The 21,709-nt window shown below is 36.8% G+C and overlaps 2 protein-coding genes across 3 annotated transcripts; one reads left to right on the plus strand and one right to left on the minus strand.

Moving 5' to 3' along the window:
- Positions 1-36: 36 nt before the first annotated feature.
- On the plus strand, positions 37-21,317 carry LOC129790520 (uncharacterized). Of its 2 annotated transcripts, XM_055828026.1 has the most exons (4): positions 37-210; positions 17,831-18,234; positions 19,522-19,733; positions 20,784-21,317. In XM_055828026.1, exons 2-4 carry the CDS (start codon positions 18,155-18,157, stop codon positions 21,089-21,091), a joined length of 600 nt encoding a protein of 199 aa, XP_055684001.1. In that variant the 5' UTR covers positions 37-210; positions 17,831-18,154; the 3' UTR covers positions 21,092-21,317. The 2 variants fall into 2 exon arrangements, with proteins under 2 accessions (XP_055684001.1, XP_055684003.1); XM_055828028.1 differs by lacking the exon at positions 17,831-18,234 and having other exon boundaries at positions 56-210.
- Positions 8,614-15,648, minus strand: LOC129790519 (BTB/POZ domain-containing protein KCTD12). The gene has a single exon (XM_055828025.1). It carries the CDS (start codon positions 10,625-10,627, stop codon positions 9,926-9,928), a length of 702 nt encoding a protein of 233 aa, XP_055684000.1. The 5' UTR covers positions 10,628-15,648; the 3' UTR covers positions 8,614-9,925.
- Positions 21,318-21,709: the final 392 nt, after the last annotated feature.

The raw sequence follows: 21,709 nt of genomic DNA on the forward strand, positions 1-21,709 counted from the left end.
AAATAGAAAACTGACCCTTGAACTATCTTGACAGCCGGTTAACTGTCAAAACATCCCAGTGACAAGCACAAAATTTTCACAAATCGCACTTGAGTGTTTCTTTTTGAGATAAAACGAAGTGATTATTGTGAAATTCATCGTGAAATTGAGAGAAATTCATCAAAGTGTGAAACGAAAAACATCTGTCTGCTAAGAAATCTGCAAAACAAGGTGAGGTCATTTCTAATTTCTCCCACAAAAAGAAAAATTGAATTTCCCCCTTTCTAATGGAAAAATTCGCCAAAATTGCTTTAGCAAAAAAAAAAGTTTAACAAGATAATTGCGAATTCTTAAAATAATTTCTATGTGTCATCCCACTCTTGTGATAACAGAAGAATGTAAATATGTTTTAATAATTCGTGGACTTTGAATTTTTGATCTGTGGCAATTTAAAATGATTGTTGCAAAAGAAAAAGTAAATTACTTGCTGTCATGAAGCTCATTATGCGGCGGATTTGTTTGTGAAAAACTACTGAAAAAAATCGATTTCATTAAAAATTTATGACTTTTTTTAGAGGGCAAATGAAAAGTCACTGAATTATTCCTCATCAATCCAATTTGATTAGAAATCCAGTAGAATTTATTATGACAGAAGTTTTAGTATTTTATGTAAAGGGAAAGCCCTTGTGAGCCGAAGAGGCGGCTGAATAGTTTTTTTTTAAATAAATTTTACAAGCTTTTAACAAATTATTTTTAATGATTATTCGATAATATTACTGAATGATTTTCATAAATTTCTCATTTTTATTTTTGAAGAATTTTAGATTGATATGAAACAATCTAATATTTTAAATATTTAATGTAGGGGTTAAAAAGCTTTTTTAAGTTTGAGAAAAAAATCATAAAACAACATTTTGCAATTAAAATAAAATGATTAATAAAAAAATTACAAGTCCATTGTAACATATAACATATTTTAGGATTTTTAACCCTTTTATGACAATATTCGTTTAATAATGGAAAAAAATCTATTAATCCGTATTTATCGCCTAAAACTAATCCGAAATAAAAACTTTACTTAACCCATTAAAGATATTTTGTTCAAGATTTTAGTCCTGTAAGGGTTAGAAATGCATCGGCTCACAACTCTGCATTAAAGATTTCATTGGTACAGCGCCATCTCTTGTCTAACCACAAGAATAAAATATTTTCATTGCTTAGAAAATTTATAAAAGAAACCTCCCCTGAAAGCTCTTCGGGCCTGTACTAAAAAGCTCCCCCAAAATGTAGGGAAAAGCTTCACCCCCAAACGAATTTGTTGCACACTGAAAATTGATTGCTCTTGGGGAATGTGATATGGGGGTGGGGTTGTGGGTGGATGGGTGTTGCTTATGCGTGTCAGGGGGTTGGGAAGGTACAACTGGGGGAGTAAATAAAAATCACCAAAATCACCGGATTTGAGATTAGGCTGAAGAAAATAAAACGCACCCCCTTTTCTTGTCATTCCCGCCCTCTCTTCTTTCGCCCTCCTCTATTTTATGTTTATTCTTTAACTTTACACGCCGTTTTTTTTTTGCTTCTTTCGTGCTTTTCCCACTCCTTCGTTACGCGCCCTTTCCGGTGGTGGGAGGAAGGGTTTTTCTAATGCATTTCCACTTTGGAGGATTTTCCTTTTTATTCCGCGTGCAAAGGGATTTAATTTTATGGAATTAATTGGCATACCGGAGTATTTATTTGATGAAAAAAAAATGTAAAATCGTTGATAAAGAATAGAGAGAACAAATGAGATGTTTGACTTTGAGAGGAATACGTGAATGCCGAATAAAGGAGAGAACTCCCTGGACCAATTTCCGCAACTTATGAATTTCTAAAGGCAATTAAACGCTCTTATATATACCTGAAGCCTCATCAATTAATCCCAAACTCACCGTGTTGTGGGGGTGTGGGGGAAACTACTTATCGGAAAATTGCTTACAGCAACAACTCCTCATGAATAAATCGGGCAAATGTTGGAGAGATGCTTTTGGTGAAAAATTCACATCACGACCATTTAACCCTTTCCCCTCCTCCCGGTGGGTGGGAGAAAAACGAACCACAAAATAGGGCAAATATATACGGAAAATCTACGACGAAAAAGTCCTCCGCTGAGACTTTTCTTCCACACCACTTGCGTTGAGTTTTCCGCAAAATTGAAGCAAATCCAATGTGCAATTGCTGTTGCAATTCAATATTTGAACTTTTGCCTTTACCCCCCTGCGGGCGTATGGGTTTCAGCGAAATCAATTCCACCCAGAGCACGAACAAAATAATCCTTTTTATTAAGTATTTTTTTTCCTCCAACAAAAATATTTTCCTCTCCGTGAATTGGGTTGGAAGAATTTTTCTGACATCCCGAAATCTCGCCGCTTCTTTGTGGGATTTTATTTAATATTTCCCAGTGAATGTCAATTTTGTCTGTATTTCTTCTGCCTCTCTCTCTTGGAGATTTCTCCCAACCACCCCCCCCCCCTTTTCTTCTTTTGCTAAAACGGCGTACGCTGGAGGAGAGATATCAAGAATTCCACAGTGCCTCAATATTTAAATTGCCCTATCAATCTCACAAAAGTAATGTACTTTTACAAGAAAATATACTCCTTCTGATGGATTGATGTTTAAATAGAAAAATATACATATGTATGTACATATATAATTTATGATGGTTGACTTGAAAATTCTTTGAGGTTGAGAAATTGAATTAATAAACTGGAAAACAGCGTTGAATGTGATATTTTCGGTTGTTTTGTAACAAACATGGAGAATGGGAGAAAATACTTCAGTGGAAAAGTTTATCCTTCTATTTATCCTTCTATTAGGGGATGATTTATAATGAAATTCTATGTAATTTTGAGCTTAATTTGAGAGTAAGCTTTAGTAGAGCTTTTTGATGCATGACATAGTTCGAAAGTTTTAGGGAAATCTCAAAGTTACCTTTTATTATTCTCTATATAGTTTCTCGAATCTCTGTTATTTCTTATTCTCAAAGAAATTCTCTCTATTTAGAACTTTTAAATTATTTTTAAAAAAATACGAATTTTTAGAATGAAATGAAAATTAAATCTCAAGACGAGATTGGGGTTAATATAGCAGAATCGGTGGTCAAAAAAAAAAAGCTCAAAATATTGTATTTCTCATAGAGATAGAACAAAGTTCTTTAGGTCATTCTTAGAGTAAATTTCCCACAGTATAAACATTTATTAGGCTGTTTTGCTCTATTTTGTTGCCAAATAAGATATTTTGAGCTTTTTCTTAACACAATCAGGCTTCAGCTTCATCCCCTATTATTCTGATTATCAGAATTCCAAGAAGCTTTTGAAATTTTTTAAGCACTCTAACTAATCGATTTTGATAAACCCAGAAGCTTTTCAAATCTATACACAACAGACCAAATCCTTAGGCAAAATTCCTGCACTCTCCTGCTCTCAATCTAACTTTCGCACACTCGATTGTTCTATTCCGTGTTGAAGTTTGCACAAACCACCCCCGAAGCATTTTCTGCCTTGAGAGGTTGTCACATGAAGGGGTGTGTGTGCTCAACTCCAAAATGGAAGAAAGTGGGTGAATTGGGTGCGAGAGAACTTGGCAAAGAAGCAAATGTCAGGCATGTCTGCCACGTCGTGGGATTGTTTTTGAGTGCGAGCAAAACACTGCGAAAGCGAACGCCTAAAAGCCCTCCCTTGGAAGTTTTGAATAAAATTCAAACATAGACGAAACATGTGTTACATTTATCAATAAATTTCATATAATACCACCCTCCCGCCTCACATTACTATTTAATTCCCCATCACCATGTGTAACGTCAAAGTTGAAATTTGTGCTAAAGGGGATGCATCCCCCCATACAGATGTATGCACAGCTTGTGATAAATTATGAAGTGCAATCCGTCATTTTGTGCGGGGGTGTGTGTAAATGCATTTGGCAGCCTCTGCGCCCCCAATGAGGCGTAATGAAAATACATGTGCCCCCATGGCGGGATTTGTGATTCCAAAAATATATTTAAATTCATTTCAGGAAATATGGTCTTTCGGTGTCAAAAATGTACCCCATTTTCCGCACCTGCTGAATTATGTATGTTATATAATTTTATTAAAATTATATTTTCTCTTCCGGGCGCACCGGATGGAACCCACGGATTTTTTCTGCTTGATGCTCGCATTTTTGTGTTTTTTTTTCTTTCAACGTGTAAACACAAAGCCAGTTAAGTGAGGCAATCACGGGCTTTTTTTCTCTCTCTGTTTGTCTTTGGCAGCAATTGGTGTATATATTGGGGGAACTGGGGGATATATAGTAGAGGAGAACTGTGTGTGCATGTGACTCAAGTGACTGGAAATCAATCATTCTCGAGAATTCAATTTGTTATTTATACACCATCATATTCTTCCCCATACCCCTGGGTTCTATTTTACCACCTTTTCCTGCCACTCAACGCAAATAACCAACGTTTTTTTTCTCTCTCTATACCTCTCGCAGAAATAGAATCATGTTGTTAGAATTGTTTCCCTTCTTGAACTCGCCTTACCCATATGCTAGAGGAGGTATGTTTATTGTATTATTTTGGTTGGACACCAAGATCGAGGCGCTATGATTTTTCTTTATTATCCTCTTCAACTTTTTTCTGTTAAAAATATTTTCCGTTATTTTCCTCAAATTGTATGAAAAGTTCTTAAAATGAATAAACTTCCTTTCTGTTCTAACACCCATTAAATTCATTTCAAACTCAAGAGCACAATAATTCTTCTTCTACACATCTCTAAAGAATTTCCAAAGTGAACAAAAACACAACGAATCTGCAGGGTAACCAATATTATAGGAATACAAATGCGGCAGACAATTCCAATTCACGATATATTTTATGCTATCGAAATAAACATTCACCTATTTTTTTCCTTTTTACACAATTCCTCCAAAAAGGGCGGATTGTGAGTTCTCAGGTGCTGAAAGCTCCCCCTTTCCTTAACAAAAAAAAAAGCCCACCCATCTGCATTACAACCCCCCGCCCCATCCCCAGTCGCAATACAACCTCCTCATGGAACTATTTTACAACGGGAAATGGGGATTTTCACGACAATAGCGAAGAATTCTCTCGCATGGAGTGCAATAAATTCTCAATATAATGCTGCCAAAGGAGATCACTGTATGAGCTTTTTCCCCACCCTCGTCTGCGTGTCATCAACTCATGAGCTTTCTCTCCTCCGTTGGGAAAGTCAATTTCGATGGGGGTGCACGCGAAGAATTCCACCCTTTTCCTCCCTAAAATTCATCCACCTTCCCTCATATTTTTTTACTCTGAATTTTAATTTCCCTTCCGCATTTTCTTCCCATTTATAACTCTCTCTCTCTTTATACCCATGTAGTTAATCCGTGTGCACAATTTTCTCCATGCATTTGCATAAATCTAATTCAATGGGGTTGCTCCTCCTTAATCCCTCCACCCGCAATTTGGAAAGTGAAGAATGCACAGAGGATTCCGCTTCGTTTTTTTTTTTTACTTATCTCCTACGGGAGAAATTTCGTATATGTGGAGGGTTTGGAATGAAATTTCCTTTCATGTGCTGATAAACTTCCTCCACAGCACCACACCGTCAATCAATGCGGAGGGTGGAACAATGAAAATTCCCACCATAATCATGAAAATTTTTAGAAATTGGAGCGTGTTTGATTCACGGGAGAGGTAAATTAAGGAATTGGGATTGATATATATTTAAGCTGTGTTTCTTTCAGACACAGCTTTTATATTGTACATAACACAAGTATATAGCTAATATGGCGGTTTTAGCTCTGATTTGAATGGAAGTGAAAAGCTTCTATCGATAGAATAATAATTCAAACATAATCATTTTATTGGAAACAGGAAATGAAAATTAAATAATCATTTTTTTGCTTCTTTGAATACAAAACTTTCCTTGAAAAGCAAAGAAATTCGAATAGAATGAATAAATAGAATGAAATAATTACCTTCAAAGCTCTTCAAACAATTTCAACAAATCATCGATGTGTTTTCACCCCCATATCATGAGTAAGAGAGTTTTCAAATATTAATTCTGATTTTATGAATCAAAACCCATTAACATCACTGCCAGAGGGCATTTTGTAAACTATCGTGGTAATTTAAAGTGGGTACTTTTGGGGTTGTGTTAGGTGTATTGTTGAGAATGAAAATAGAACACATTTTAGCCAGAATTATAGTTCGTGTTGTTGGACAAAAGGACAATAAGAGGAAAATTATGTCACACACACATTTTCCTCTCCATCTTGTGTGTCCGCACCCTCTTTTGCGGGGGTAACACAGCACACACAGAGGACGCTTTTGGTGCTCACAGCTCATGCAGAACATTCCGATGCAAATGTTGTTCTGAACCACCAACCCCATACCCTCCCCATTTGCCCCCTATCACCCCCCGCCCTCCCCTTACCAACCTCTTTCCATACATATGCCATTTTGCAATCGAAAGCACAAGGAAGTGATTGAGAATGAAATGAGGAAGGCGAGTGCAATTCTCCGGATCTCTTTCTATTTCAGGAACAACTGGCGGAAATTGCTGCATTTCCCAGTCTCCCTCTCTCTACCAACCAACCCTACTACCTCTTCCGCATATTCCCTATTTTTCTCGCACTCTAATTTCCATCAAATGCACATTCATTCAACACTATGTTGTTTCCGTGCAGCAGCCAGCCTATCGCTTCTCGCCTGGCAACTCGTATATAGAACGGGGTTGGTGGTTCGAAGAATAAGCTGCAATATAATGCAACTTTTGCACAAAATGCAGAAGCAAATTCAATGAAGAGCGTGGTATTGAATGGACGTGGTGATGAATATCAAATTGATTCAATAAATTGGTGAATTCAATGAAAATTAATTCTGTTAGAGAGATGGAGAGCTAATGCGTTAGTACAGAATGTTCTCAAATAATTTGAAAAATTCCTTTTTTTTCGAAAATTAGTTATTAAAATTTTTAAATAAAATACAAAAATTTAAAATTTGAACTAATTAGAAGAATTTGGAAGTTGGAATTGAATTGAAACCCTATCAGATGCTTGCAAGTTTGATGAAAGTTTTTTTTTGAGGATCAAATGAAAAACTTAATTCAACTTAACCCTTTCGCGTCCTTTGGGTCAAACGCTGACCCAAACGTGAAATATTTTATTTTCTTGAATTTAAATGAATTTAATTATTTTTCCGAGTTGGAAATACGTTAAGATTACGTAGAAAAGGCCAAAGAAGACGTTTTGACTCTGAAATGGTCTTTGAGGGCATTTACAAAATAAATATCGCTTTAAAATGATCACAGGTTTCAATGTATCTATGTTTCATGTGGACGCGAAAGAGTTAATTATTTCATTCTTTATGGTTATATGGTTTAAAACTTTTTTTTATGTTATTTTAGTGGTTTCAATAAATGTTTTTCTTAATAATTGTTCAACTGATATATTATAATTATTCAATTAGATAAAAGCTTGAATTTCAATCATAAAAGCTTTTAATGTCAATTTTTTGATTAAATTTCCTAAAATAAAAATCGAATAACTTAAAATTAGAATCAGAAAATGTTGAAAAAAAATGAAATGTCTTCGACTTTCTATTAGATAATTTGTCTAATTGAGACAATTTATCTTTCGTCTGGTTTTTCTCCCATTTAATCGTTAGGATTAGTCAGATTGGTTTCCTTCCAATGAAAAAGAAAAGAAAGAAATGAAAATTGACTTTGTAAAGCAAATTCAAATGCAAAGGGAGAGGGAAAGGGAAAATCCTCTGCGTGGCTGAAAAGAAAATTTGTGTTACAATTTCAAACCAACTTGCCAATCGTTTAATCATTTTGAAAGAGGAAAACCTCGGATGGGGTGGTGACCCAATCAATGAGTTTTCAATGGAGATGGATGACTGTGGAGACAGATCTCGCAGACAATTGGAATAAATTGAAGTGTTCGGGTCATCAACACGGCTCTGTGTGGGTGTGTTTGTTTTTTCCCATGTGCCTGTGTGCGTGTAAAATCAATGTTGAGAATGGGATTTGAATTGAAATGAAACGACTTTCCATTTTTTTTTTACTCTATATCATCAATTCTTACTATATTTTCTTTTTATTGTTGAATCCTCCATTTTAGCTACAATATCCCACAATTTTTTTATATTTTGGATTTCTTCCTCCTTTACATTTTTCTTTACTTCTTCATAAATCCACTGAAAGTTTAAACTAAGATTTCTTTTTTGCTGTCATCATACTTATTAGTTATGATCCATTTTTCTATGGGTCGCTTGTGTCTCAGTTTATTTATCATTTATAGGTTTTTGAAAGGAGATTCATTTCTCATTAGGTGAGGGTGGAGTGATACGGTCTCTTTTCTCATTAAATGAAAAGAAAAAAAAAGTGGAAAAGGAATTGAAAAACTTCCACCCACAATTCCAGAGGTTTTATCGTCATATGACTGACTTAATCACTACACTAATCTCACCATTTAGCACATCATTTTGTTGATTTTCGTTTTTTTCTTTTTTCTTTTATTTTCTTCTATTATAGCAATTTTATCTATTTTTAAATATATACTTGAAGATTTATATTCATTTTTTATTCATTTATTCTTTCGTCTATATATTTATCATTTTCTTTAAATGTATATTTAGTTGTAATCATTATGTACTATCAGTTTCCAAAATTAAGTCATTAATTATCTCTTGAGGGGGGCTAGGGAGGGGAAGAAAATTTAACTTTCAGTGAAGATTTAACGAGGTGTGTAGGAGCTCTAGTTAGAAAGTCAAGTTTCCATTGAATTTTCACTTTAAACTCTCTTTATTAACTCAATTATGACTCTCTCGATAATTCGTAAATTTCTCTCATGATAAACTTTAACACTGGCTGTGATGGAAAATAGGAAGTTTAAACTAAAGAGCTTTATTTTTAATCAATGAGGTTACGTAAATTTTTCTTTTAGTTTTTCTTTATAATAAAATATGTATTTACATATTTTTCGGAGAAAAAAATCCTTCTCTACGGAGAAACTATTTTTTATTTATTTATTTTTTAATATTCTTCTCGCATTCTTTTCATCAATTTTTATCTCTTCTAAAGTAAGTTATATATAGACAATATCTTCATGTCCTAAAAGTGGTGTTTTTTATCACAATTACATTTAAGGGGTTTGTGTGTCTTCTCAAAAAAAAATACAAGAGGATTTATTTGGATTTTTCCTCTAAATTCAAAAGAAAAATCTTAAAAAGAATTTTTTGATTGAAAATTTTTTTATAATAATTTTTTTTCTTTAATATTTTTGGTGCATTTTTATCTATTTCCTTAAGGGGCGTTTGTAGAAAATTAAAAAGAAAACTTTAAAAGCTCCGTGTGGAGCTTCAGGAAGAGAAAATCAATAAATTGATTTTGAAGCTTGAGGAGGAATCACAGAGATTTAGAGAAAGGTGGGAAGAAATTTTTAGTTTTCCCGTAGGAAGTATACAGAGCTGTGTGAGAAATATTGGAGCACATTATATAATTATTTTAAAAAAAACTTTCTATTTCACGATTAGTGGATTCTTTTGCATTTATAATATTCTTTCTTTCTTATTTTCAAAAGAATTTTAATATTTTGTCCAATTTTTGAATGAATTTTTCGCTTCATTTTCTAAACAAAAATTGATTAGTTTACAAAATTATTTTAAATATTCTTTTATTAGTTCTTTGAAATGGAATTAATTGATATAATTTTTAGTTTTTAAAACCAAGAATCAAATAGTTAAATTCAGAAATATTTTACTAAAAAAAAATCAAAAGAATTTCCAATATTTCTCCCATAACTCTGGAAAAAATTCAGAAAAGCTCTTTTGTCTCTTCTTGGCTTTTACAATCTTTCCCCGGGCCACTAGGGGTGGTAAGTCCCAAATAAGCCAGGCTCACAAGTCTCCCTCTTTGCACACGCACCTTTAGTCGCGAATAAATACAAACTCATTGTAGTGATTCCATCGATTCTCCTCAACGTCCACACCGGGTTTGAGTTCAGTTGCAGCACCAGCTGTCCCGGAACCGCAGCTCCCTGCCAGGCGGAATCCCTGCTCTTGCAGCATATCGAATGCCTGCTCAATGAAGCAGTGCTTGAGGAAGAAGCGTGAAGTGTAGCGATCTGGTCCACCGTGGTCGGGATCACGGGATTCATTGAGGGTATCACCAAAAACATCCCGGCACAGGGCAACGCGTCCACACACGAGAATCCGTGAGAGTTTGCGGAATTTCACATCAGCCAGCCCATCCTTGCCAAATTGGAAGCTCCCACGGTAGCCGACGGTGATGCATCCTGCTGGTCTTGCCTCAGCCAAGCCCTGGAGGCATTTGAGCAGCCCCGCAAGGCGGAAGTGCTCAGCCTCACGTCGCAAACGATCATTCTCCCGAAAACCCTCGGGTAGTGTCAATGTGCCATCGCGTAGGTAGTCGAGGATGTAGCGAAAGAGAACACCGTCGCGATCGAGGAAGTAGCGCCCCTTGGCATCCTTCTCAATGTCTCCGGCACTTCCTGTGAAAATCTCCGCCAGGAGGGAATCTTCGTCCGCGCGGAGGGTCTTTAGTGATGCTGAATAGTGCACCCCGCCTACATTCAGCTCCACAAGGGGTGTGAAATTCTCCGAAGTCATCTCTCGTTTGTGGAACTTTGCCTCCCTTTTCACGTTCAATTCACTTAATTAGCCTGGATTGGTCTTGTGCGAGTTGCTGTTGCGGAAAGTTTGTCTTCTTCTCTACTTCTCTTCCTTTTTACATTGGCACAGTGAAGAAAATTCGGTGGAAAAATCGATTGAAACTCCCCTTGTTGCTCCTTCTTTGCACACGCAACTTATCCCACTTTTCCCGTTGCAAATTTCAACGTGTGCGCTTCCTCTGGCGAAGAATCCTTTTTTTTTGTTGCTCCCAAAAATCAGCCCCAAACTTTCACTTCAACACACAGATTTTTTTCCCTATCACACACTCACAAAATTTTGGAGCTTTTTTTGGCTCTTGAAAAAAAGAATTGATTTAAGCAATTTTGCACTTCCTCGAAAAAACGGGGGCTTCCGCTTTGGGGCTCCGGGGAATCCCACAATTGGTTAGGATCCCGCGCTATCCCTGTATGCCCACCCTCGTGTGCAACGAGGGGTGCAGAGATGTGGGATGAAAAGGTGTTCTTGTGTGTTGTGTGTTGGAAAAAAAGTGAGAAATGGAGCAATGAGACGACTTCGCGTTTAGCTCCACTGCACACAGTAAATAAACTGAAGGGAAAAAATTTCCTCACAAGCTCTCTCTCTATACTTTTCCGTGGATTTCCTTTTGCTCTCTCCAACACAATCCAACCAACACTGATGGGGTACCAGTGTACAAAGTTATCACACCACGAAACAATTCGGTCTCTTTCGCACGCACACCGATGGCTTCCGGGGGAGCTTTCGCACTGAGCTTTTGCTCTCTTGCCTTTCCACAAGTTTTGCAACAACAAAAAAACCACCCTCCTATACATTCCTCACGTGTATTTGTGAGCCTACAACCCCGTGTGCCAGAGAAATATCATCGGCAGATTACGACCAAGTCCAAAGCTCACACGAAGCACAGAGAGAGGGTGAAAAGCTCGCTCTCTCTCTCGTGCGTTATATGGAAAAGTATCCCCTGCGCACAGCATCCGAAATCAATACGACGGAACCCTCCACCATGTATCCCTCTCTCTCTCGGGGTTCTCTTTGCGAAAATTCTTCCTATTGTATGTTCATTTTAAGTATAATTTTATGTTATACACTCCACGGTCTACACCCTCGCATACATAGGGTTGGGGAGGAGGGCGGTGGTAGTTGGTGGGAAAGCCCACCATACCACCACCAAACTTCCGGCTCACAAAAATGCAGTACGGCCTGAGATTCCGCCAGAACGCTCCGAGATTGATGTATACCAATATATGGGGTTAAAAGCTTTTGGGATTGTTGGTTTCAGTGCCCTGAAAGAGGCAGAAACGGCTAGGTGGATGGGGGAGGGTGGCAATGTAGGATGGGTCAGTATATTTATGACTGTTGGGTGTGCAAATTACGACGCTTTGCATTCTGGTGAAGCGGTTATGGTTTTATTGATTTACGCACTTACAATTAATTAGTTCATCGGCTTTCAGCATAATTTTCCAATAATATTTTGAATTTCAATTAGCAATTTTGGCATTTTGTCAAAATCTTTTAGTGAAAAAAGAATCTAAAGACAACGTTTCGAATGATTTTTGAATATTCTTCAGGCTCTTCAGGTTGTGGAAAGCTTTAACAAAATTTATTTACTTTTAAATTGAATATTACATAAATTTCCGGAATGTTTTAAATATGTTGTAAATTTCGCAGCTTTTTCTTCTCCCCTGCCTTCACGTTAGTCAAAAAACAATTTCCCCTGAATAAATATTAAAAAACATTATTTCCTCATATAAATTCTCCTTTTCAATAAGCATTTCTGTTTTGTTATTAAACCTATTTCTGTAGCACATTTTTTCAATATAATATTCCTCCAAAGGAGAAAAAAAAAAGTCTCGCTTGAACCACATGCTTCACGTAACCAATTATTCTTCCCTCCCCCAAAATCGACATTTTCTCGTGAGGGGTGTTCATTTTTATCAAAATTGTTTATCAGGAGGATATGTTGCGGGGGTGATGGGGGAGCATATGAAAAGTTAGTTGAGCACCAAGTGTGTTGTGTTGTGGGAAATTCCAATAAGCTCACCCCGATGGCGGAAGCACGGAGAGATGCAAAAAAACACGCATTCGGGTTTTCAAATGAAGCTTATTTTGAGGGCTGGAAGCAAAACTTTCACTTGAAGGGCTTTCCGAATCCCATTTCCCCATCCTCTTGTGGAGCTTTTACGGGTTGACCCCTTTTTGTGTGGGTTTGTGTGTATATCATCATTTTCACCTTAACAAGAAGTTCAACGTGTCAAAATTTTCCTTGATTTCCTCTTGACTTTGTACAAAGCGAGAGAGAGAGAGAGGAAACGAGGAAGTTTGCAATTCGATTGGGCTTGGCTCCGACTTCTCCCTAATTAATTTGCTAAGAAGCTCAATTGGAGTGTCATCAAATTAAATGATTTTCTGAACACTTTCCCTCCATCTATTTATCTTTTCCACTTGACGCCTGGACTGTTTCCCCCTCTCTTTCTCTCTCCCGCGCTTCCCTAGCACAGGCCTTACCCATCCGGAAAGTCCAATTAATAGCTAAAAGAGCTGCTCCCTTATTTTTTTTTTTTTTGAGTAATTACATTTTCTCCGCTTTTTTTCGCCTACCGTTTTTCGCCATCAAGAAGAAAAAAGAGTTTTACAAAATATTGACCAAATTAAATTCGAATTTTATTCTCCAAGGCGCCGTTTGGGTGAAAACTTTCTTCTTCAGCGCGACTTTAGGGTCCTTCTTGGAAAATGAAACGAAACTCCTTCTATATATAGCGCACACAATTTAATTAAAAGTCTAATTTGCGGAATGCTAGACGAGATTCGGTGCCAATTAAAAAATAATACGCAACAGCGAAATGTTTCGAAAAGTTCGTTTCGCATTTCCCACCCACCCCCTTTGTGCTTAATTTGCCCCCGGAGTTTGGCTTTCAGTGGAGAAAAGATGGAGTTTATCTGGTGAGATTTAAATAGCTCGCTCTGAAAATCCCTTTTCATCATCCTTTGACATTCTCATACATAGCCTTTTGTCCTTCTCATGTGAATTTTCCACCCGCCCTTCTTGTCTTCTTTTTCACATATTGTACATTAACACGCCTGCGATTGAGCTCTATATACACAGAGAGATTGGCAAACAGGAGCTTGGAGAGTGAGGGGGGGGATGGTGGATTAAAATAGAGTATAATGGGGTAAAGTAGGGAGGGAGTGTGTAGGAACGTACAGTACCTTTAGAATAAAATAAGACCAACGACGTGCAAGAAAAATTAATGAAAAATCTTAGCTGAATAATTTAATTCCGAAAGCTTAATTTCAATCAAAATCAAATTTTAGCCGTTAAAAATTCAAATCATTGAATAAAAAAAATTGCATACATTGCAAAAATACAAAATCCGTGAATTTCAATGGAAACCATAGTGGAAAATTGGAAAATTAAAGCTCAGTGAAACTTTTGCTCACTCTTTTTCACCTTTTTCCTGCATAACCTTCTGCTTCGGGAAGGCTTATCGAAAATATAGGGCAGAATAACAAAGGGAAATTATCATGTTCCTCGCCGTTTACCCCCATAGTTCCGACGAATAGTCAACGTGAAATTCGAAGCACTTTTTTCCCAACTTCTCGCGTAGTGTGAAGTCAACCGTGCAGAAAAATATTATGGATAAAAGGGTAATGTTGGGGAGGAAAAAAGAGAAGAAGAAGTCAGAAAAAACATTGATAATTTTTCCATTTGAACTCAGAGTGAGACAGAGAGATGAAAAACTCTTTTTCCAGACGTCACATCCCCCCCCCACGCCATGTCATCATCCCTTGTTTCTGGTCCATACTTTCCAACTCAAACACAGAGTATCAAATACATGGAATTTTCGTATACAAAGTTTCACGAAGGTCCTTTTGTTATATTAGCTTTTCCGCTGATGCTTGTGGGGTGGTTGAAAGAGTTTCAATGCGGGGTATGAGGCGACCACCTAACCCTCAGGGGGGTGCGTGGAGATAATGTAATTTAATTGGTAACCCTCCATGTCGTCTTTGTCACCGACATTGCGCGTCAAGACGATTTGAGCAGACTTTTGGCTCATGCAAGTGGGTGATGGATGTGCTTGTTTGCTAGCTTGAGGTCAAGAGGAACTTTCTCGTGGAGCACTCTCCTCATCACACACTGATGATCATTATGATAGCCCAGTGTGTGGATTATGTGATGGTGTGGTGAGAGTTTGGCCAGAAAGTGACAGGGATCAATCTATTATTCTCAAGGAATAAAATACAAAAATTTACATCAAGAGTCATGCCCTTAGGATAGAAGTGTAGAGTTGTTATATTTGGACAAATTTTGTGGTTTGAATTGATTTGAATTAATTTCAAATTGGTTTGGAAACAAGAATTGAATTAATGAAACTTTTAGGAGCCAGGAAAATATATTCTGTTTCCGTCAGCAATATTCTGTTTGAATAATCAGGAAATTAATTCGTTCCGTTTCTTTTCGAAGAAGATTTCTTTTGAATAACATTTTTCGGCTTAAATTTAGTTACTCTTCAGGCTTGAATTAGGTAGTTTTATTTTAAGGCCTTTTCTTCTCAATCTAAACCTATTTAGGACAAAAAAGAAGAGATGTTTATTCGCCGAATATATTGATTTTTTTTACGAATTAACGGGCCTGAAATTTCAAGATTTCAAGCGAATTTTAAGGGTTTCTTGGTCGTTGAATAAGGCCCAATTATTAGATTTAAATTCAATAATCTTTTCATCTTTAATTAATTCTTTTTTGAATTATTTTCAATATCCTTAAATAATCTCTCATCTACTCGAACAATCGTATTAACTCTGTTTGATTTTTATTATGGAAAAAAGGCATGAGCTGAGCATCAATGGAAGAGATATTTGGTAGATGTAAGCCGACAGATCCCAAAAAAAAGAACATTCTTTCACCACACTACTCCATATTTTTTTCTATTTGTTTTCTATCCTCTCTTTCACTGAATAAAAAAAAGAAAACTCCGACTTGAAAACCCCAAATCCTGGTTTAAAAAAAATGGGAAAAAAGCAAATGTGAGAAAGATACATTTGCAGTGGTTTTTCTCACCCCCTAAAACCCCCCATGAGTATGCTGGGAGACAAGAATAAATGGGTCAGAGAGGGCTGCTGGACAGCAGTTTACATAGAAAGCCAGGAAAGCTTAAAAAATCCAACTGGCATTGTCCCTGGGAGTCGTTTATTGTAATATTTTCACTTGGAAATTCAATTTTATTCAATTTTCTTGGCTTTATCGAAAAGGCGTCAACATTCTCATTTTTCTCTTCAACTTTTTCTTCTTTAAGCAATATTTTCTGAATCATTTTTCAAAATCTAAAGCAAGAATTCAAGCTGAAACGAACCCCTGTACTGTAGTGTGTGTGTGGTGTCAACCCCTTTTCTTGGCGCCCCCGCGGGGAAGGTGGATTGGGGGTGAGAAAAAAAGAAGATGATGAAGAAGAAAAAAAGAAGAGAATCCCCCCAACAACAGGACGAAGTGTGTTAAAGTGTGAGAAAGAGAGTGTCTCTGGAAAATGTAGATTAACTCAAATCATGTTTCTTTAATCTCTTTCTCTATGGGAATCCCTCCGTGTGGAACGCTACGGGGGATGGAAATAAAAAGAGGAGAAAAAAGCGTGATATCTAGAGGCGGGGGTGGCACTTAAATTTCCTCCTTTTTTTTTTACTAGCGATCATTCTGACATATTTTCCTCGTCCGTCTTTATTGCGGCTTCGTCCACACACAAAAATCTCCTCCATATACTTTTTTTTTCGTTCACCCCGTCGCATCATTAAAGTGAAATTATTTCCCACGGAATTGTACCCCCTGCCCGCGCGAGCGTTGATTCCCACACCATCCCCTAATCAAGCTTGAAAATTTTATTCAACCCCATGGAGGACGAATGAAGCGATACAATGCAGAGTTCGTGCGGTGCGAAAAAATTCAATTTAAATCCAACCACGTGAAATTCCCGTGCAATCATGAAGAGGTGAAGCCATCCACGTGGATCGTACCGACCACCAAAAAAAGATTCAACGAGAAAATTTAATCCCATAGCATTGGGGATGACGATGGGGCTTCTGTAGATGAAATAATAAGGTTTTCCCTTTCATCGTGTGGTGGTTTCACCTCTTTTATTTTAAGCTTAATCAATATCTAGCGATGGGGAAGTTTTGTGGTGGAAATTTTGATTTATTAATTATTATTTAGTCTAAAGGATTTTGGATTTGTTAAAACGGTTTAAATTTGAATGTTTCTTTCGGGATTTTTAAGGGTTAATTATTATGTTGGATGTAATTAAAGATTTTTGTGAAGAAATTGTAAAAAATACTATTTCTTTATAAAAATTTGGAAATTTCGGTCAATTCTTCTTATTTGGTTTCTTGTGTTTTGCGGAACTTCTTTGATATCCTTCATTTTTTTACAAGCTTTCTTTTCAAAATAAAAATAAATAAAACTTAAAATAAAGTTATTAAGCAAAATTTAACCCTGCTTCTACTCTTTCGCCCACGCACTGTATATGAATTTACTGCTGGAACAAATGACGGATGTAGAGCCTTAATAATTGGATTAAGTACTATGTGTGTATGTACTTATTTCTTGAACAAGAAACTTCTTCTTCTGTTGTTGGGGGAAGAACAAAAATAAACTTGTAATCACACCTCGCCATTTAGTCTCCTGCCATGGCTATTTTTTCTTCCTTCGTCATCCAAAATTATCATCATTGCACAGCAAGAAATATCACAAAGCTATCTCTTGTGTTCCATGGAGACGTGCACAGGTGGGTGGAGGGGTACGATGAACCCCTAAACGCCCTCAAGAAATCCCACAAGACTTCCTCTCTCGGGGGAAAACCATGGCGGCACAGAATTTCCCAGAGTTTCTTCGCAACTAAATATTTCACATAGGCCATACCCATCGCATGGATTTCCTATTAATTTCCCCTGCGTCTGTGAGAAATTTAATTTAAGCCACCTTTTAGTTGTTTTTTTTTTACCTTTAAAAATTAACCATAATTGATTGAAGGTTGTCTTTTGTGCTGTTTTGCTTTCCACCCGCCCCCTCATGTGGATTTTTTTTCCATAAAATTTCTCGAAAAAATTAAAGTGAAATACAAAGAACAAATCCAAAAAAGATTTTCCGATTAAATTTCTAGTGTGGGCTAATTTAATTTTCAGCTCTATTGAGGGGAACCTTCATCAGGCACCACATCATCCCTTCTACCAACCATATAGGAGCCAAGAGTGTCTTTGTGCTGAACACTGAGGGAGGAACGAACGAACGTAAAAAAAAGACGAGAGGACGCACAGGCACGGAAAAGCAACTGAGACGGAAAATATCGCTCAACTGGGAATTATTTTAAGGAAAAATTTACAATAATAGTCAGGGCGGAGGATAAAAAGCCACCCCCTCGTACACACAGAAAACCCCTCGAGTGTATTCACTGTTTTTCCTTTTTCACCCACACCACTACAGGGGGGTTTGGTAAAAGAAGGAAAATTATGGTTGTTTGTCGTGTCACGCAGAGATTTGGGGCTCTCGGAGCGGCTTTTGTTGCTCTTCGTCTTTTGTCCACCACAAGGTATTTTGGAATCTTTTTTTTTTTTTTTCAAACATTGTTCATGTAGGGAAACAAGCCCAGAGGAAATATGTGACAGAGAAGAAAAATTTTATAATTACCTACACGAAAATATTCCCTTTGGTATTCTCTTTTAACATCCCCCCACACCCCCCCCCCCAGAAGAACAGAAAAAATCCCTCATTGTGCTGCCAATGAAATTCCTCCGCACCTTTCTCCACACACCACTCCGCTTGAAATTGGGGATTTTTCTGAGAAAAGACATTTTATTCAAGTCGAAAAGTTTCTTGAGTTTTTGTCGCTACTTTACTTTTTTTCTTTTATAACAAATTATTGGATTTACTAGACAGGGTGTTTCATTTAAAGATTATTTTTTATTTACTTTTATATTTTACTTAAACAATTTTATTAAATAATTTCGTTAGGATTTTAAAGAGAAGAAAACATTTTTGAGGGTGGTTTGTATTTATTTTAAATTTAACATTTTTTTTTTATTTTATTCTAGTAGAGCTTTTAGGAGCTTTTAAAAAAAAATTTTCTCAGCATTTTTTATTTAGAACTTTATTCAAAAACAAATAATTTCTCAAAATTCTAATTATTAAAATCCTTACTGCACTTTTGGAGAACCCTATCTGTTCTAATGCATGGGAAATAAATCAAGAAATCAAGCACCATCGAGGCATGATAATGGGATTGTCTCAAAGTGAATCTTTACGCATAATTAATTCAAATATAATTCTGAGAGAAAATTCATTCTAATTAAATAAACCCCATTGAATGCATAAAAATCCACAGATAGAGCTTTTGGAGCTTTTAGCAAAAACATCGCTCTTTGCATTAAATTGAAAATCCTCCTAAACATCCCACACACGCGCACGTTCTAACCTCGTTTGGGGGAAAGGAAGAAAAATCAGGCGATAAATTGAATTACATAAATGTTTTGAGATAATTTTCCCCCTCTAACTCCATTTTCTCGTGCCCAAAATAATCCCTAAATTAACACATACAAAACAAGAGAGGGAGTGCGTGGGCTTTTTTATCCTTGTGCTGAAACACGATAAAAAAGCTTCTCAGAGTGATTAATTATCTCGCGCCTCAGTTGCGGGAATGGGGTATAATAATGAAATGCTAAATGGAAGCAGAAAAATTCTTGAGATAGAAAAGAATTTAAATTGAATATTCCAACCAAAGTTTTGGCGGGGAGAAACTTTTGCCCCAAAGGGAATCTTTGTTGGCCAGAGAAGTCGGCCAGAAGTGGAGCTAAAATGTCGTTTTTTGGTTTCTTTGCAGAGTAATGGCGTGCTCAGCTGCTCAGGGAGATCCAAAGACCGCCACGTCGGTGTATGATTTCACCGTGAATGACATTAAGGGGCAACCTGTTAGTTTGGAGAAGTATAGAGGACATCCTCTTATTATTGTCAACGTGGCCTCCAAGTGTGGCTACACTGCACAACACTACAAGGAGCTCAATGAACTCTACGATGAATTTGCAGAGTCCAAAGGTTGGTAAAACTTAGAAGAAAATACGTCTTGATTATATAAAAAAATCAGGTGCCTCCATCGTCAACTCTTTTCGAGTAATTTTGACTCTGTGCAAAGCTCCAATTTCATTCTAAATTCACAATTAAACGTTTCTCTACATAATTCCAAGTCCAATTAAGAACTTTTGAAATAAAATAATATTCTATTTCAAGCTCCAACTACATATGTATCTATATAATTTCCAAATGAAATCACATTGCAATCCCCCTTGAGACGAACATTTACTTTCCAAGTTTTAGCTTAATTTCTCGTGCACTGTGGAAGATTTCGCGAACTCCTAAACTAATTATTTTACCTGTGTTTGATGATTCAACAAATTTTGCATATAACTCCCAAAAGGGAGAGCAAAAGAGCGAGAGAGAGCCTGTACTTAAAAAGCAATTACTTCCCAAATACAACCCTCATTGTATTGCATCCCTAAAATTACTTCTTCTCTGCACTTTTTGGGAGACAAAAGCAACAAAAGAGTGCGGAGCTTTTACATTTTAATCCTGCTACGAGATATACATAAATTAACAATTAAGATACTTTGTCCCTTAAAAAGAAACTTTAATTACGTGCTAAAGCATCACAGAGAGTAAGGGACGAGAAAGACATGCTTTGGAGATTTTCTTTTAATACCTCTTGAGTTTTAAAGTTAAAACAATTAAAAGATGTGTTAAGAATGTGATTTTTTTCTGCTATTAAAAAGTTTCTATTAAGGAGCTTTTTATGGTTGTTCTAATAGTTGCGAGCTTTTTGAAGAGATTTAATTAAAAATAATAATTTGACTATTTTTGACGCTTGATAAATAAAAAAAAGCTTTTATTCTCTGTTCAAATTAAATTTGCACTAAAGTTGCCCAAAATATTCGCCAGATAAACCCCCCTTGTAATAAATAGTTGACGCAAATAAGTCCCATATAATTCTTTGACATCTTTTTTATTGAGCTTTGAGCTTTTAAGCTTTAAATAAATATATTTCAGGAAAATAATATTTCAAAACAAAGCTTAAAATGTCGTTTTTTGCAGGATTACGTATCCTGGCCTTTCCGTGCGACCAATTCGCACACCAGGAGCCGGGAACGAATGAGGAGATTGAGTGCTCCATACGCGATCGGAAGGTCATGTTTGACCTCTTTGAGAAGGTTGACGTGAATGGTAAGACGGCTCATCCGTTGTTTGAGTACCTGAAGAACAAACAGAAGGGGACACTGTTTGACTTCATCAAGTGGAACTTCACAAAGTTTATCATTGACAAAGAAGGTCAACCGGCTGAGAGGCATGGACCCAGCACAAGTCCCCATGAGATGAAGAAGAACCTCGAGAAATACTTCTAGGTAAAGCTGCCTGATTGGCTACTTCTTCTTATATTTTCTTTATTTTTGCCCTCTCCCCCATTTGATACGTCAATACCGTAGAATTCCGCAGGTGTTTTAGCAGCGCCATGGGGTGACAAACCCCAATTTTTGCTTCAGCAATGAAAGTTTTTTATCTTCTTATATATTTTTTTGTCATGTCTCTTTGTAACTTTGTTCTGATGGAGTTAATAAATATCTACATACATATATGTATTTACCACCCCCCGTGGTGTAGGAAAAATGCGGGGGTGCGTGTGAAAATTCTTTCGTATAATGTGCGACATCTTATAGAGTTGGGTGTGCGCGCTCCAACTCTTCAATTTAAATGCAAATTGATTGACATTCTTCGCACAACTCTCCCGCAGCTTTTTCCACTCCCCCGTTCCTCACGTTCCCGTGAAAGTATTCAAGTTTCCATCGCGCGAGGGGGGAGATGTATGAATAAAATTTGCCGAATGCCCTCATTTTCAACGAAACCTCCCACGCGCGATGCTGCTTCCTGAACATTTCCGGAAAATTCCTCAGCCATGGACAGTGAAAAAGCTCCCGCCAAAAAAAAAGGAGGAAATGTACCAAAAGTTGCATTCATGATTATGC

This window comes from Lutzomyia longipalpis, chromosome 2 (genome assembly GCF_024334085.1).
Source record: "Lutzomyia longipalpis isolate SR_M1_2022 chromosome 2, ASM2433408v1".
Lineage (NCBI taxonomy): Eukaryota > Metazoa > Arthropoda > Insecta > Diptera > Psychodidae > Lutzomyia > Lutzomyia longipalpis.